The sequence below is a fragment of the Spodoptera frugiperda genome, chromosome 23 (assembly GCF_023101765.2).
Source record: "Spodoptera frugiperda isolate SF20-4 chromosome 23, AGI-APGP_CSIRO_Sfru_2.0, whole genome shotgun sequence".
Classification (NCBI taxonomy): domain Eukaryota; kingdom Metazoa; phylum Arthropoda; class Insecta; order Lepidoptera; family Noctuidae; genus Spodoptera; species Spodoptera frugiperda.
The window spans coordinates 14,377,743-14,391,084 of record NC_064234.1 but is presented as its reverse complement, the minus strand read 5'-3'; the positions used below and the strand labels follow the sequence as shown (position 1 = coordinate 14,391,084).

The window sequence follows — 13,342 nt, the reverse complement described above, 5'->3', positions numbered from 1 at the left end:
CCCGTTGCAATCTGGTTTTCGACCGGGCCACAGCACTGTAACCTCCCTCCTTAAAGTGACTGGCGATGTTAGGGCTGGCATGGAGGATACCAAAGTGACAGTCTTGGTATTGGTTGATTTTTCCAACGCTTTTAATATGGTCAGTCACGATATCCTTTCGGCAATCCTGTCCCATCTTGCGATCTCCGGCAAATCACTGGAATGGTTCTCTTCATATCTTCGGGGGCGTCAGCAGTCAGTCCAGCATGATGATCATTTCTCTGGCTGGTGTGATCTGACGGCAGGCGTTCCTCAGGGCGGCATTCTTTCTCCACTTCTTTTCTCTATTTTTATTAACTTCATTACTCCTGAACTTCAGTGTGCGTACCATTTGTATGCGGACGACTTGCAGCTGTACCGTCAATCTGGGGTGGACGATTTAAACTTAATGGTGAATTCGCAGCTGTTCGGAGTTGGTCAAACAGGTTCGGTATAGCTGTCAATCCAAACAAGTGCCAAGCCATAGTTATAGGTAGCTCTTGGAGCCTCAGATCGATTGACGGTGCGACACTGCCTCCCATCTCCTATAATGGTGTGACTATCCCATTCAGTCAGGACGTCAAGGACTTGGGCTTAATTATCGATAGCACATTGAGCTGGCGTGCACAGGTTGCAAGTGTTTGCCAAAAAGTAACTGGGTCATTGAGGGTGCTGTATCGTTTGAAGAATTTCCTTCCATCCTCCGTAAGGGCACAGCTGGTGCAGAGCTTAATTTTCCCCATTATTGATTACGCTGATGTTTGTTACTACGACCTGAATGCAGATCTGCTCAACAAACTGGACCGACTTCTAAATAACTGCATTCGATTCGTTTTCAACTTACGTAAATACGATCATGTTTCTGCATATAGAGTGCAACTAAAGTGGCTGCCTATACGCTTGCGCAGGCAGCAGAGGGCATTAACCACTTTATTCTCTTACCTTGACTCTCCTTCTTCACCTAATTACCTTGCTTCTTACTTCCAATATTCTTGCGCCAACCACACTAAATTTCTTCGTTCATCTCAAAATCGACACCTTCAGTGTGTCTCTCATCGCACTGACTTTCTTCACTCTTCTTTTTCATTCAAGCTGTTCTTCTGTGGAATGCGCTCCCCAAGGAGATCAGAGTGGCAAAGAGTCGCAGTTCCTTCAAATTTAAAGTCCGCGAGCATATAACTAAGGATTGGCAGAATCAAAACAATTGAGGATACTTATTTCTCCATATCACTATTTTTCACTATTTATGTTATATATGTAGTCGTTTAGTAGTGGATATATATTGTATTTATTTGTATATATGTATATAAGTATATAATATGTATCTTTATATATATATTATGTATGTATAAGATATATTTATTCACATATTTATTCTTTTGTGCTTGTGTTATGACTTAGCATCAATCCGCTTCATTTCTCTGCACTACCCAATGGTTGACTGTTAGAGAATGCCTTAAGGCATTAAGTCCGCCATTCACTGTATTTGTGATGAAGTTTAAAATAAATAAAAAAATAAAATAAATAAGCTGTCCGAAACAAAGTTTCGTTGAAAAAAGTTGTTTTATGTCGAATTTAGGAAATCAACTACAAAGTTGTATACTATTTTAGAACGGGCTAATTTGTTGAGAATACTTGATTCATAAAAAAATTACTTTCTTCTCCAAACCAATCCAGTTGGCCCAGAATTTATTATTCCATATTACTGAAGCACTATTCAGAATAAAATAAGTAAATATACAGACGAAGAAATAAAGGTTTGTAGTTTTTTGTGGGTAACAAATAGGTCACCATAGTTTAAAAACCGCATGACTCAGGTTTTTTTTATATATTTCTGATAACTGTTGGAAGTTTGGAACCATTTGTAAGTAGACTTCAGGTACACCTACATAAAAAAATATGGTCCTTTTATCTCTTGCGAACGGAAACATTCAGATATTGCAATATTTGTGTACTGATTACAGTGCCCATGTTCTGTTACAAAAACGGTTACTCACGGAGCGATTTTCACTCGCGCCCGCCGCGGTGGCGGAACTGCGGTTTTATTTCCAAACTCACGAGACCGGTTGTTTGCGCGGTTACACAGCCGCCGCGGTTGCGATTATAGCCCGCAAACGTGGCGGTCGATTAACGATCAGTTGAAGTCCAGACCGCCCCATGCCCCAGACACCAGAAACGAGTTGTTGCGTTATACTTACTTCACAGAAGAATAAAAAAAAGACCCAAAAGGTTCTGGGTGCATCGATTGATTCAGGATAGAGATCGTTATGGATTATTTGATATTATTTGATATTTATATAAAAATGGACGAAGAAAAATTCTTCAATTATTTTCGAATGTACGTCCCTAGTTATTTAGAAATAAAAAATAAATGGAAACTGCTCTTCAAAACAACATACTAATATGCGAGATCCTATATCACCGGAGGAAATGTTAGCAGTCAGGTTAAGGTATATGCGATCGCCCGCCAATCGACCGCAGAGCGCGCGGGCGCAACCCGCCGGTGCAGCGGGTGACCGCGGCCCGCGCAGACTGCGGGCGTAAACCGCGCCGTGAAAAGTGCTTTAATTTTTTACATGTACAGTAGGAACTCAATTATCCGGCTATACGGATTCGCGATTATCCGGACTACCGACTCATTATATTAAAATTACCTACAAGTCGAATTTATGCAACGTAACTTACATGTATGTATGTAATCTAAGAAGATGTATCTCATAATAATTATTAATAAACATTGATTTTTATTCATATGTGTTTGTTGTTTTTAATAAATACATAACATCGTATGTACAACATAATATGTATGCACAAAATTCGCTTTTCTTCGTAAATTCGATTATCCGGATTTTCAATTATCCGAATGCCTAACGACAATAATTAGTCCGGTTAATCGAGTTTCTACTGTATATATGCATTTTACGGAAGCGGCCGCCGCGGTTGCGGGTTTTGGCCGTTATGGAACTAGCCTTGAACTGCCCACCGAAGGAATGGAGATTGTTTAAAAAAGTTCAAATACCTATACCTTGCTTTTTTTTAGTAAATCATATTAATTTTATTGATTGCCTCGTTGTTGGTCGAGCGGTTGCAAATGCGACTGTATCGGGTTCAATTCCCGGGTCGGGCGAAGTAGTGCTGGGCTTTTTTCGGTTTTTCGAAAATGTTTCAGTAGTAGCACGGAGTCTGGAATTGTACCCAATATATGGCAATAGGCTCACTACTTATTACATGGGACTTATAACACAAATGGTGAAAAGTGGGTGTACATTGTATAGCGGCACTACATGCCGATGTACTATTAATTTTATTGATCACTTCGGTATTAACTTAATGGGTAGAATTTCGTGAATTATTAAAATGGTACAATCCAGTGGGTGGATGGGTCATGTCGATTGAACCCAATTCAAGGTTTTATTCGCTGTCCAGTGAGCCTTTTTATGGGGCAAGCCCGCTACTACTTACCCAACCACGTTGGTGGCCCTTTTGTAGGATAAGGGATTCTGTAGTTCAAGAGTCGGTGCGTTTTTAGGGGTCACTTGTACTTAGGATAAGGATCAAAGAAAAACAGTATTAAATTGATTCAATATTTTATTTCCATTGCTCCAAAATATACACAATGACAAATATTGAAAATGTGGATTCATCCATATTTGCAAATGTCTTTAAAGGTGTTTATTTGAATTCCATAGCTGATTACACGAAGAACATGAATAGATTATTTGAATACAAATCTGTTGCAAGCAGACACTGGCGAGCCGGCCCGGCTGAAACATGTCTTTTATTATGAAACGAGCGGCTCACTACTGCCACCTACCGTCTACGTACAATATGTAATTCAGTAAAATTAGTAAATTCACTGTTCCTACATTAAATGATATATTTACAAATAAAACTTTAAAAGGAACGCTTTGCAAACATTCAACAAACTTGAGATCGTCTTAACGTAAAAGATGGTATAAAATTTAAAAAGTTAAAGAACGAAAGTCTAAAACATTATTTTGCCGACGAAAATATTTACAAGATTTTCTATTCCAAAATGAAATTGTGCCGAATCACGTTTTACATCTCTCACAAATAAATAACAATTGAATTTAGCCTAAAATACTTCTTTGATAAACAAAACAATAAAAAATAATTGCATTCAACAAAGCTACGATAACAAATTTAATATAAATTAATGATAAAAGAAATGTACAATTTTTACAAAGCTAAGAGGGATCACTTTATTATTATCACTGTAATGTAGTGTTTACGTCTGTTAGTAGCAGTTACTCGGCCGAGGTGGCACACACGTACATATGTTACTATTGTTACCGCCATAGTGAATATCTTTAACATTATACATTATTAGGTATTGCATTCATATTTACAATTTAAACACCTCCATCATATTTTGTAATTGAAATAAAAGCGTTTACAATCTACAAAATTCTGACAATATAATCTAATTAATCATCGTCGTACTCACATAATTTGTTGTCAAAGGGTGACACAAGGTAACTTTAATTCATACAAGTTATCTATAAACATTACAATTGAGAATTGTGCATAAAAATCGAATCAGCTAAAACTATTGCGAAGGCAAGTAGGTGATGTATGCTTGTTGTAATAATTGATTCAATAAACACTATTACGAGTCCAGAACCTACGATATATCCTTATGTATACGCCTTACATCTAAGTGGTGTTGTAGTAGTGTGGTCAGATTGTCGTGCACCGCCGGTACATCCCATCACTTATCATACGAGTTAAATATTAAGCCCGCAGGCACCATAGCTAATTAACTTTCTGTCTGCTCTAACTACATACTAGTAGCACTAATTTAATGTATTATGCATTTAGTTTTGCACTCATAAACTTCACAGTTCCACAGTAACTCCGTAAAAAGTAGTTGTAAATCTACAAAGGGAGTTACACTACAAACAAATAATGTAGATTTGTGGAAGGCTCTCGGCCGCGGTACTCGTCGGTACCGATGTTTCACAGTGTAAGTATAGTGCGACGTTGTCTCCTTGATCTTATAGTCGTGTGTCGTCGGGGCGACACCATCTTAATCCTTGCATTCCGTTCACCGATTCGTTCCTTCACTCTGATACGCTCCGCGCATGCGTTCTGTTACTATGTCAGTTTCATATCATTCTTTGGCATTATTTAGTGAGCTAAGTTCGTTAAGACTTGCACTAATAGATTTAATTCTTGTTTTACCGATTGTTTCCATCTAGTCCACGCTTTTAAAATGTATTGCACTACTGAATTCATAATTTTCATTTGAATCACTTTTTATTTATAGATATAATATTATAACTATAACCTACGCCTCAGTTAGAGATAATAAAATTATTTTCATCTTGTAATACGCATGGAATTTAAAATTGTCAACATGCTAAGGAAGTAAACGAATCTGAGTATTATAATCATTCGTAATATTATACAATATAGATAGATATTTGTGACCTAATCTATTCAGTCAATTGAATCGAATCAAATAATAGCCTCTCTCGAAATGAAGTTTCGAACTGTTAGTATCGACGTGGTAATGGATAAATGTAAATCAGACTTCTGTTAGACGATTTAGAATAGTAGAATACTATGTTCGTTTTGTTATATAATTCAAACTAATTCATAAGAAGGTTCGTTCTGCGTCAGCACAAAAGAAAACTATATCAAGTCAGCACCACTCGAACAGGTAGGCACCGGAAGGGTCGTAAACTAAAGACGTGTACTTTTCATAGTCGATCCTAGGGTCGGTCGCGGCCACTGTCCGCGACACTTCGTATCCGTGGTGAATGTCCACTGCATCACTCCGAGTCCTCGGCCACGTGCCGCCGCGCGCCTAGACCGAGCTGGTGTGACGTCACACGTGCGACTCCAGCGGCGGCCGCGGCGGCGGCACCAGCGGCGCCGGCCACACGCTGGGCAGGTCCGCCAGCCCCGCCAGGTCTGACGTCACGTCCGACGACAGGTCGGGCGACGACGTGCGCGTGTGGCGCGCCGACCAGCCGTCCTTGTCGAAGTCTTTGGTGCCGCCCACCGTGTGGCGCCGCTTGATGCCCCGCTCGGGCATGCCGTTCTTGCGCTTGAGCTTGGTGGAGCGCCAGGCGCCCGCGTCCCGGCGCCGCACGGCGGGCAGCTCGCGGCGCTCGGGCCGCGCCCCCGCCTCGCGGCAGTTCAGGCTCTCCGACCGCAGCACGCGCGCTCCCGGCTCGCGGGACAGGGACGCCGAGCGCTTCAGCTTGGCGCCCTCTTCTTCAGCGGGCCGCGAGGCTGGCACGGCTTCCAGCGCAGCACTGTTGCGCTTGTTATCGCGGGGCGCAGGTTCGGTGGCCGGCTCGGCAGAGTCGGGCTCGTCCCGTCGTGGGCAGTTTTCCTTCTCCGAGTCGTCGGGATCATCGCGAGCGTGGCGGCGCGGCCAGGCGCGCTCGGGCTCGTCGGCGCTGGACGAGGACGAGTGGCGGTGGTCCCGCGCCAGCCAGGCGGCCTTGAGTTCGTGGGCGCGCGCGGCGGGGGACAGTCGCTCCTCCCTCTCGCTGGCGCCCTCTGACGGGGAGCTGGCGGTGGACTTGCCCTCCTCGGTCTCGTCCTGGCACTCGTCGGCGTAGGGGATGCTGCCGTCGTCGAGCGGGGACGAGTTGTTCAGCGTCCGCAACTTCTGGTCGAACGTGCTGGTCAGAGACGACACCAAGTCTCCGGTTCCTGCAACATGGGACAGCATTAGTGCGCGCCGGGCTGGGGGCGGGGGTTAGGCACAGACGGAAGCGTGTTAGAGAGTGGTTGTGTCGTCAGGTGACCATTGAGCGGATGATGGATGGATGATGTCGGTATGTACATGTGATGTGGTGATGGTCACACCGGCCTACCACTACACCGATGCACGAGCATATTAAAGCCGTGCCGTCAACAGCCGCCGACTTGAAGCGTTGTTAGTTACATCGCTACGGTGCCCACGGCCGCACACGGGCGGGCCGCACCGCCACGGCCGCGGTACTAGTGTTAGGCCGCCGTGTGGGTGCGACCGGCCCCGGTGCGGGGTGGGCAGTGGTAGAGAGCGTTAGGTAGCCGGCTCGGACACACATTGCAACACGCACGCTCACATTCCTCTACCTTGTAATGTGGACAAAAGAAAGGGATTGGTGTGTCTACTCTCTGACGTCAGTACTGGACACCTAGTGGGGCAAATAGCGGACACCTTTATTGTACACGATTATAAATTGACATTAAATTATAACATTTCCAGTCCCTTGGCCGAAACAAAGCTCGGAGGCAGGTTGGATCGCCGTCAGGAAGTTGGAATACAATGTAAACTCACCATCTATTGAGAAGTTGGTGAGCGCGTGAGTATGCCGCGAGAGTTCTTGACGACCGCGGCCCAGCGCTTGCATTGACTCCAGTTCAATTCTGAAACATTGACAAGGAAAGTTGTAGTGACGTACTTACATACTCAGTAACTGTGCGTAGATACAGTGTGGGTGTGTGAGTGTATACTTACTTATTGCCATCCTGCGTCCTGCTGTACTTGTGGTTGAGGCCGTCGTAGTCCGCCAGCGAGGTGGTGAGGTGGTGCGGCGGCGAGGTGAGCGGCGAGCTGGGCGGCGAGCCCCCCGGCGACACGTCCGACCGCTTGTCGTCCAGCTTCTTCTCCGGCTTGGAGCGCGGCTTGCGCTGGATCTTGCGGTTGGCCGCCGATATGATGGAGGACACTATGTCTCGCGTCGACACGTCCTTGCCTGGAATATGGAAAGCTACTTTTAATGGTATTATTAGTTGTTCACGCGGGATACTGGCTTGGCCAAAATATATGCTAATGACATGGAAATAAGGTTGAAAGTTGTGTTTGCAGGCATGCATGATTGTGACTTAGTGATGTAGACTTTCAAATGCGAAATAGTTACCTTCTATCTTCTTAACGTTATGTATTAACAGGTCTCGAGAGGGCGCGGGCGCGGGGGACAGCTCCTCCGCGCTGGTGGGGGGATCTACGGGGGGTTCACCCTCTTCTTCCTCGAAATACCAATCGTACTGCAAAGAAGGAAAATCATTTTATTGCAATCACATGATCTTATGAACATAATACTTTGGCTACGTTCATGTTTGCTTTTGTACTTACATGTGTGAGGAAGGACTCGATGATGCGACACTGGCTGGACATGTCGTTGACCATGGCCAACATGTCGTCGCTGGCCGCGCGGACCAACGTTGGCCCAAACACGATGGCCAAGTTTCTCGCCTCCATTTTGTTGTAGGCGGAGTGCGCAACCACTTTGCGCAAATGTTGGATCAGGTACTTGAGTGTTTCGTAGTGTGCGTCGGGCAGTGCGTGGACTAGACGACGTAGCTCCCGCGCTCTTTCGGGCGACCGGTCGGCAGCTGGACGGAAAGAAATAGAGGTTAGAACTACTATTACTCTTAAACGTATGTAAGATCCCTTGCTCAGCACTCATTCAACCAACAAGGCAGTCTTTTTAACAAGTAGCCACTTACAAACTTGTGTTAGTTGTCGTTAATAGTCAAACAGGGTCGACTTCGTTTATTAAACACGGATGTCACGATTGCTACATATTAATGAATATCCCAGAAGTGCGGGACAGTTATGTATAATGGCAACACTGAGTGGGTATTTCCATTCCTTTGCATTCAGTTGTTTAAGGCGTTCACCTCTAGGCTTTGGAGGTGGAAATCGGAAAATTTGCAATGTATGGTGTTCATCGACTGCCTTGCTGGTGAGTGAGACGGTTTAAGTTCGATTTCAGACAAAGTATTAGTAAGTCTCATCTTGGAAGAGTCTGGCTCTCTTTATATGAAACTCTTATCATAATTGGGGTGTCGAACATTTAGTACAAACATCATGGGCATCATGTAAACCTTTGAGGCCTAAAACATTCAAACACTTACCAATGAAGGCGGGATACAGGTCTGCAGTGAGCAGTGGGTCGGGCAGCCTCCGTAGATACGCCTTCAGCAGACTGGAGGCCACGTGCACGTCGGCCCAGCGCGCGTCGGCGGCGGGCGGGGGCTCGCCGCGGTCCAGGGCCGCCGCCAGCGCCGCCACGCCCGCCGCGTTACCGGGCACCCGGTACACTCCTACTGTACGGAGACCGTAGGCCTGGAAGACGGGGAGATGGTTAGAGGTGTTGATGAGAATGGTACGTTTCTGATGAAAATGTGTTTGTTTGTGGTTGTATTTGTGTGTGTGATACTTCTAATATGTCCGAATTAGGAAAACGTAGGCGTTACTTACTGTCCTATCCGGTAGTAGTAGCTACTAAAGATACGATTTAGATGATTTTTTGTAAAGAACTGATATTAAACACAATCATATCTTTATGCCAACTTCTATATATCTCCAGAAAGACCGTTGGAGATTGAAAGTGGTACATAATTGAGTACTATAGTTATTGTACATATAGTCACAGGTGGTGCTTACCTCAACGGCATGTGCAGGTAATGTAACCGCGCGTGGTACGAGCGGGTGCTCGGGGTCGTGCGGGCAGCGCTCGAGCGGCGCGCCCAGCCAGCCGGCGGCGGGGGCCGCTGCGGCCGCCGCGCCGCCGTGCATGCGCCGCAGCTGCTTCGCCATGCGGCCCTTCCACGTCTTGTTCTTCGGAGACGACGGTAGAGTTGGCGTCGGTGGGCCTGTGGAGATGGTGTGTCAGTTAGTTCTTTGTCATTTAAATTATACATTAGAAGAGATCAGCTATATACAGCTATATACCATATATCTATACTTCAGCTAATTTGAATTTAACTTAATTCGCAATAACTATTCAGGTTATCCATATCATGGAAACAATGAACCCGTACAAAATTTAAGACCAACACTACCTAATCAAGTTTTATTTAAATGATATTAAAATTATGAACTCACCAGTGGGAGACCTGTTCCTGCCGATTTTCTTACTGCGTTGTGGCGGGAGTGGGGAGGGGCAGTCGGGCGCGGGTAGCGGCGCGGGCGCGGGCGCGGGCTGCGCGGGCGCGGGCTCGGCCGGCGGGGGCTCCGCCGAGTGGCGCCTGAGCGCCGCCAACCAGCGCTGCGCGTCGGCTGCACCTTCAGCCTGGGTGGAAGGAAATGTAGAAGTTTAGTTTGACATTTTGACAATAGTTCATGTAGATTATCTTCACTATTTACTGGAAATAGGTCGCTTTAATAACACAGCGCTTACTTTGACCTCTAGTCCTTCACTTCTAACCACCACACACCTTCATGGATATCATTATTCCAACAAACTGGAGGGTGCTATATATTACTTTTACTATTTGTAATCTCTTTTCTCAATCATTTATTCACTTGAGAATATAAAATAATTCAATAGGTATGTCTTAACTTTCTTCCAACCGTGTGACAAGCCAGCTATAACTCGTGGATTAGCATAATAATTGCTTATTGATAGCGCGATGCGACTGAATGGCAACAATTTACATAGAGGAAGCGGTGTCTATGTAATTGTAACAAAATGGTGTGGTCGCTAATTATAATTGAAACATTCTAGCATGCAGGAATTTGCCAAAATTACGTACATTGGCAACCTGCCTCCCATTGTGTTAGAAAATGTAACAACACAGGCGTTGTTGTATTTTTATTCTTATGTTTCGTGGCAGATAAGGTTAACGAACGTTTAAAATAGAATGATTTACAATACAACACAACAATTTATTTGCAGCAAATACTTGAATTTATATATTTTATGTCCCATCAATTCTGTATTCGATCCTTTCGTGATCGTACCAACATAGCGTGAGTTTTCGTTATAAAGTATTACTTATTTACGTTTACTAGTGGTCGCCCAGTGGTCGAAATTCGACCATATACGATTTAATTTACAATACCACTTAACATACGTTCAAGGATAATTTGTATTTAACGTATTGCTATTAGTTTTGTAAAATTCAAATTAATATATTCCCGCGCATCATGAATAACCAAACCTCCTTCAATTAGAAATCTCTTTTCATATGAGACGTGAGAATACCATCGCAATGTCTATCGATTTTGACGTTTTGTCAAATACGATCAGATACTATGCATGTGTGTGTAATGTTTTATTTATTGATTTAATGTACTTTATAAGCATTATTTTTGAAAAATATTAACGTTCCGCAATTCTCCTACACATAAACTATAAGTGTACCAAATTTTATGCTCCAACGTCCGCGTAATTTTCGTAAAAACTGTTACAAAGTTTTTGCTTCACGTATTAATATATAGATATTTAAAAAAGGTATAGTGCACTAAATTTCCCTTTCAAAAACAGCTTAAAAACGACCACTGTTGTCCACGGTTGGCAGGTCTCTAGGGAGCAATGAAATCACCAAAATTCTTCATGAATGCATCTAACTGGCCGCTATTACAGGACATACTCAAGTCCACAATTACGTTTAAACCTTTATTATGTAAAAAACGATAGATTTTCACTATACATTTTGTATCTTCTACAAACCTGTAGTAATAGCTCAGCGCCGGCGGCCGTGGTGACCCGTACCACGTGTTTCCTCTTGGTGTAGTCGTCGGCGAGGGCCGCCAGGGAGTAGCGCACGTCCAGGGCGTCTCTGGAGCCGGGCTGTGCCTCCGTGCCGCCGCCGCTGACCGCGCCGGGGCTCTGTAACAATGGGAAATACAGGTTACATTGGAAAATAAAGGAAATATTATGTTAGTAACTAATACTGAGGTTTCTATGGAGATAGTTTATCTATCTTTAAAGAGTCTTCTGACGAAAATTACAGAGATAGTTGAAAAATCAAAATATTGTCATCTAAATCATACGAAGAATTCGAATCGTTCAACAACGTGCTCGAATGGCACAACAATAAAACCTTACACATGACGTCCAGACATTGTTTTACAAATAATTGAGAAATAGCTTTTCTTTAGTACGTTTACATTATCAGCGGCGCTGTGGCAATAACGTGCGCCGATGAACCGATGACGCCGACGAAAGAGTAACAATAGATTAGTTACCAGCTTGTTTACGCGTATGTGTTCAATGTCTTGGCTCCTGGCCATCTGCACAGCTCAGCAGCTGCATGGAGTAGAACTACCATTCAAAGTAGAAACCTATCTAAGAATTTCGAACGAAAGCGACATAATTGATAGTAAACGTTTTCATGGCCATCTATTAAGTAAAGGAAGTTGTACCGTGTAATCGAACCGTAGCTAGCAGTTATCAAAATTATTGTAATTACTGAACATTCCGAAAAACTAGTTGTGTAGTGAGGTGACAGTGCTCACGGAACTAAAGTAGAGGCGTCTTGTCTAGCTTTCACCCCTCCCCTTAATTATAGTACTTCAGAGAATGAGTCATAGTATCCGAAATGTGGTCCGTGGGTATTGCGAAGTGAAGGCTGTATTGATGTTACCAACGTCGCGACATGCATCATGTAGATATGTAGCAGAATATTTACGTTGCATGTAATGAATGGTCCTTCTGCAGTGTACCTAGTTGTTGGATTGGCGCCGGACACGCGTGCCACACCAGCATGTAATGATCGCACGAAAAAACCGCGCCATCACCAAAATAACAGCTCGTTTTTTACGGTTCATCACGAATTCATCTGCCAAAATGATTCGTAACTACATTGCAATAACTCTTACAAGACATGATATGCCACAAACCGAGTTTTGAGTCAAGAGTGCGCAAAACTTAAATGTGTTTCAGACAACAATATGGTCGCTAGCAGATATTTTAGGCTAGTTCAAAATAGATTGGTAATTAATGCGAATGCCAAAAGTTGATTGGTTATGGAGCGAGTAAAAAAAGGTAAACCGTTTTGAATAGTAACGGTTTGCAGTGAGACAAACGCAAGTAAAGTAGGTCGCGAACAAGATGGAACATTTCTTCGCCTATATAGTGGTGGTGAATAGGTTTTGTCGGGCGTCGTGTTTGTTTGTTTACCCGGCCGTGGCAGCGGCTTGTTGCTCGGAGGAAATCGAAAGTAAGAAGTCGGCCGCGTCTTCCGTTAGTGCGTGCCACATTGTCACGGCACGCGATACGACGCCCTTGTCACGCTGCGCCATAGATCACCATCTACTTAACCGTATTTAGATTCAAATCTGAAATGAGTTGTGGCGGCCTTGTACTTTTGTTAAGACAATGCTCAGTCTTCACGATGTTACATCTCACTACACGTTCGTCATATTTCATCTGCTCGAGTTGCACGATTATTTATACCGCATTTGTTTACGTTTCAGTCAAATAAACTTTATGAAGACAGATGGTTTGAACCATTGTTAGCAGTCATATTTCACGGAAAAACATGTGCGAATAATTTATTTCTGACATCGAACCTCTTAACCTTTAACCAAAACACAAGCGACATTTACTTGAAGAAGCAG

General features: G+C 43.8%; 1 protein-coding gene across 25 annotated transcripts in view; it reads right to left on the bottom strand.

The window, feature by feature from the left end:
* Positions 1–3,588: 3,588 nt before the first annotated feature.
* Positions 3,589–13,342, bottom strand: part of LOC118266783 (rho GTPase-activating protein 23) — a 358,039-nt gene continuing 348,285 nt past the window's right edge. For 21 of the 25 annotated variants that reach the window (XM_050703129.1, XM_050703119.1, XM_050703123.1 and 18 more), the window contains 9 exons: positions 11,451–11,609; positions 9,881–10,067; positions 9,440–9,648; positions 8,908–9,118; positions 8,123–8,382; positions 7,908–8,034; positions 7,505–7,757; positions 7,325–7,413; positions 3,589–6,711 (listed from right to left, as the gene is read on the bottom strand). In XM_050703129.1, the coding sequence (XP_050559086.1) occupies positions 5,873–6,711; positions 7,325–7,413; positions 7,505–7,757; positions 7,908–8,034; positions 8,123–8,382; positions 8,908–9,118; positions 9,440–9,648; positions 9,881–10,067; positions 11,451–11,609 (2,334 nt within the window). In that variant the 3' untranslated portion in view covers positions 3,589–5,872. Of the gene's footprint in view, positions 6,712–7,119; positions 7,182–7,324; positions 7,414–7,504; positions 7,758–7,907; positions 8,035–8,122; positions 8,383–8,907; positions 9,119–9,439; positions 9,649–9,880; positions 10,068–11,450; positions 11,610–13,342 lie in introns of all 25 variants that reach the window. The other 4 variants (XM_050703128.1, XM_050703130.1, XM_050703131.1 and 1 more) reach the window with 2 other exon arrangements.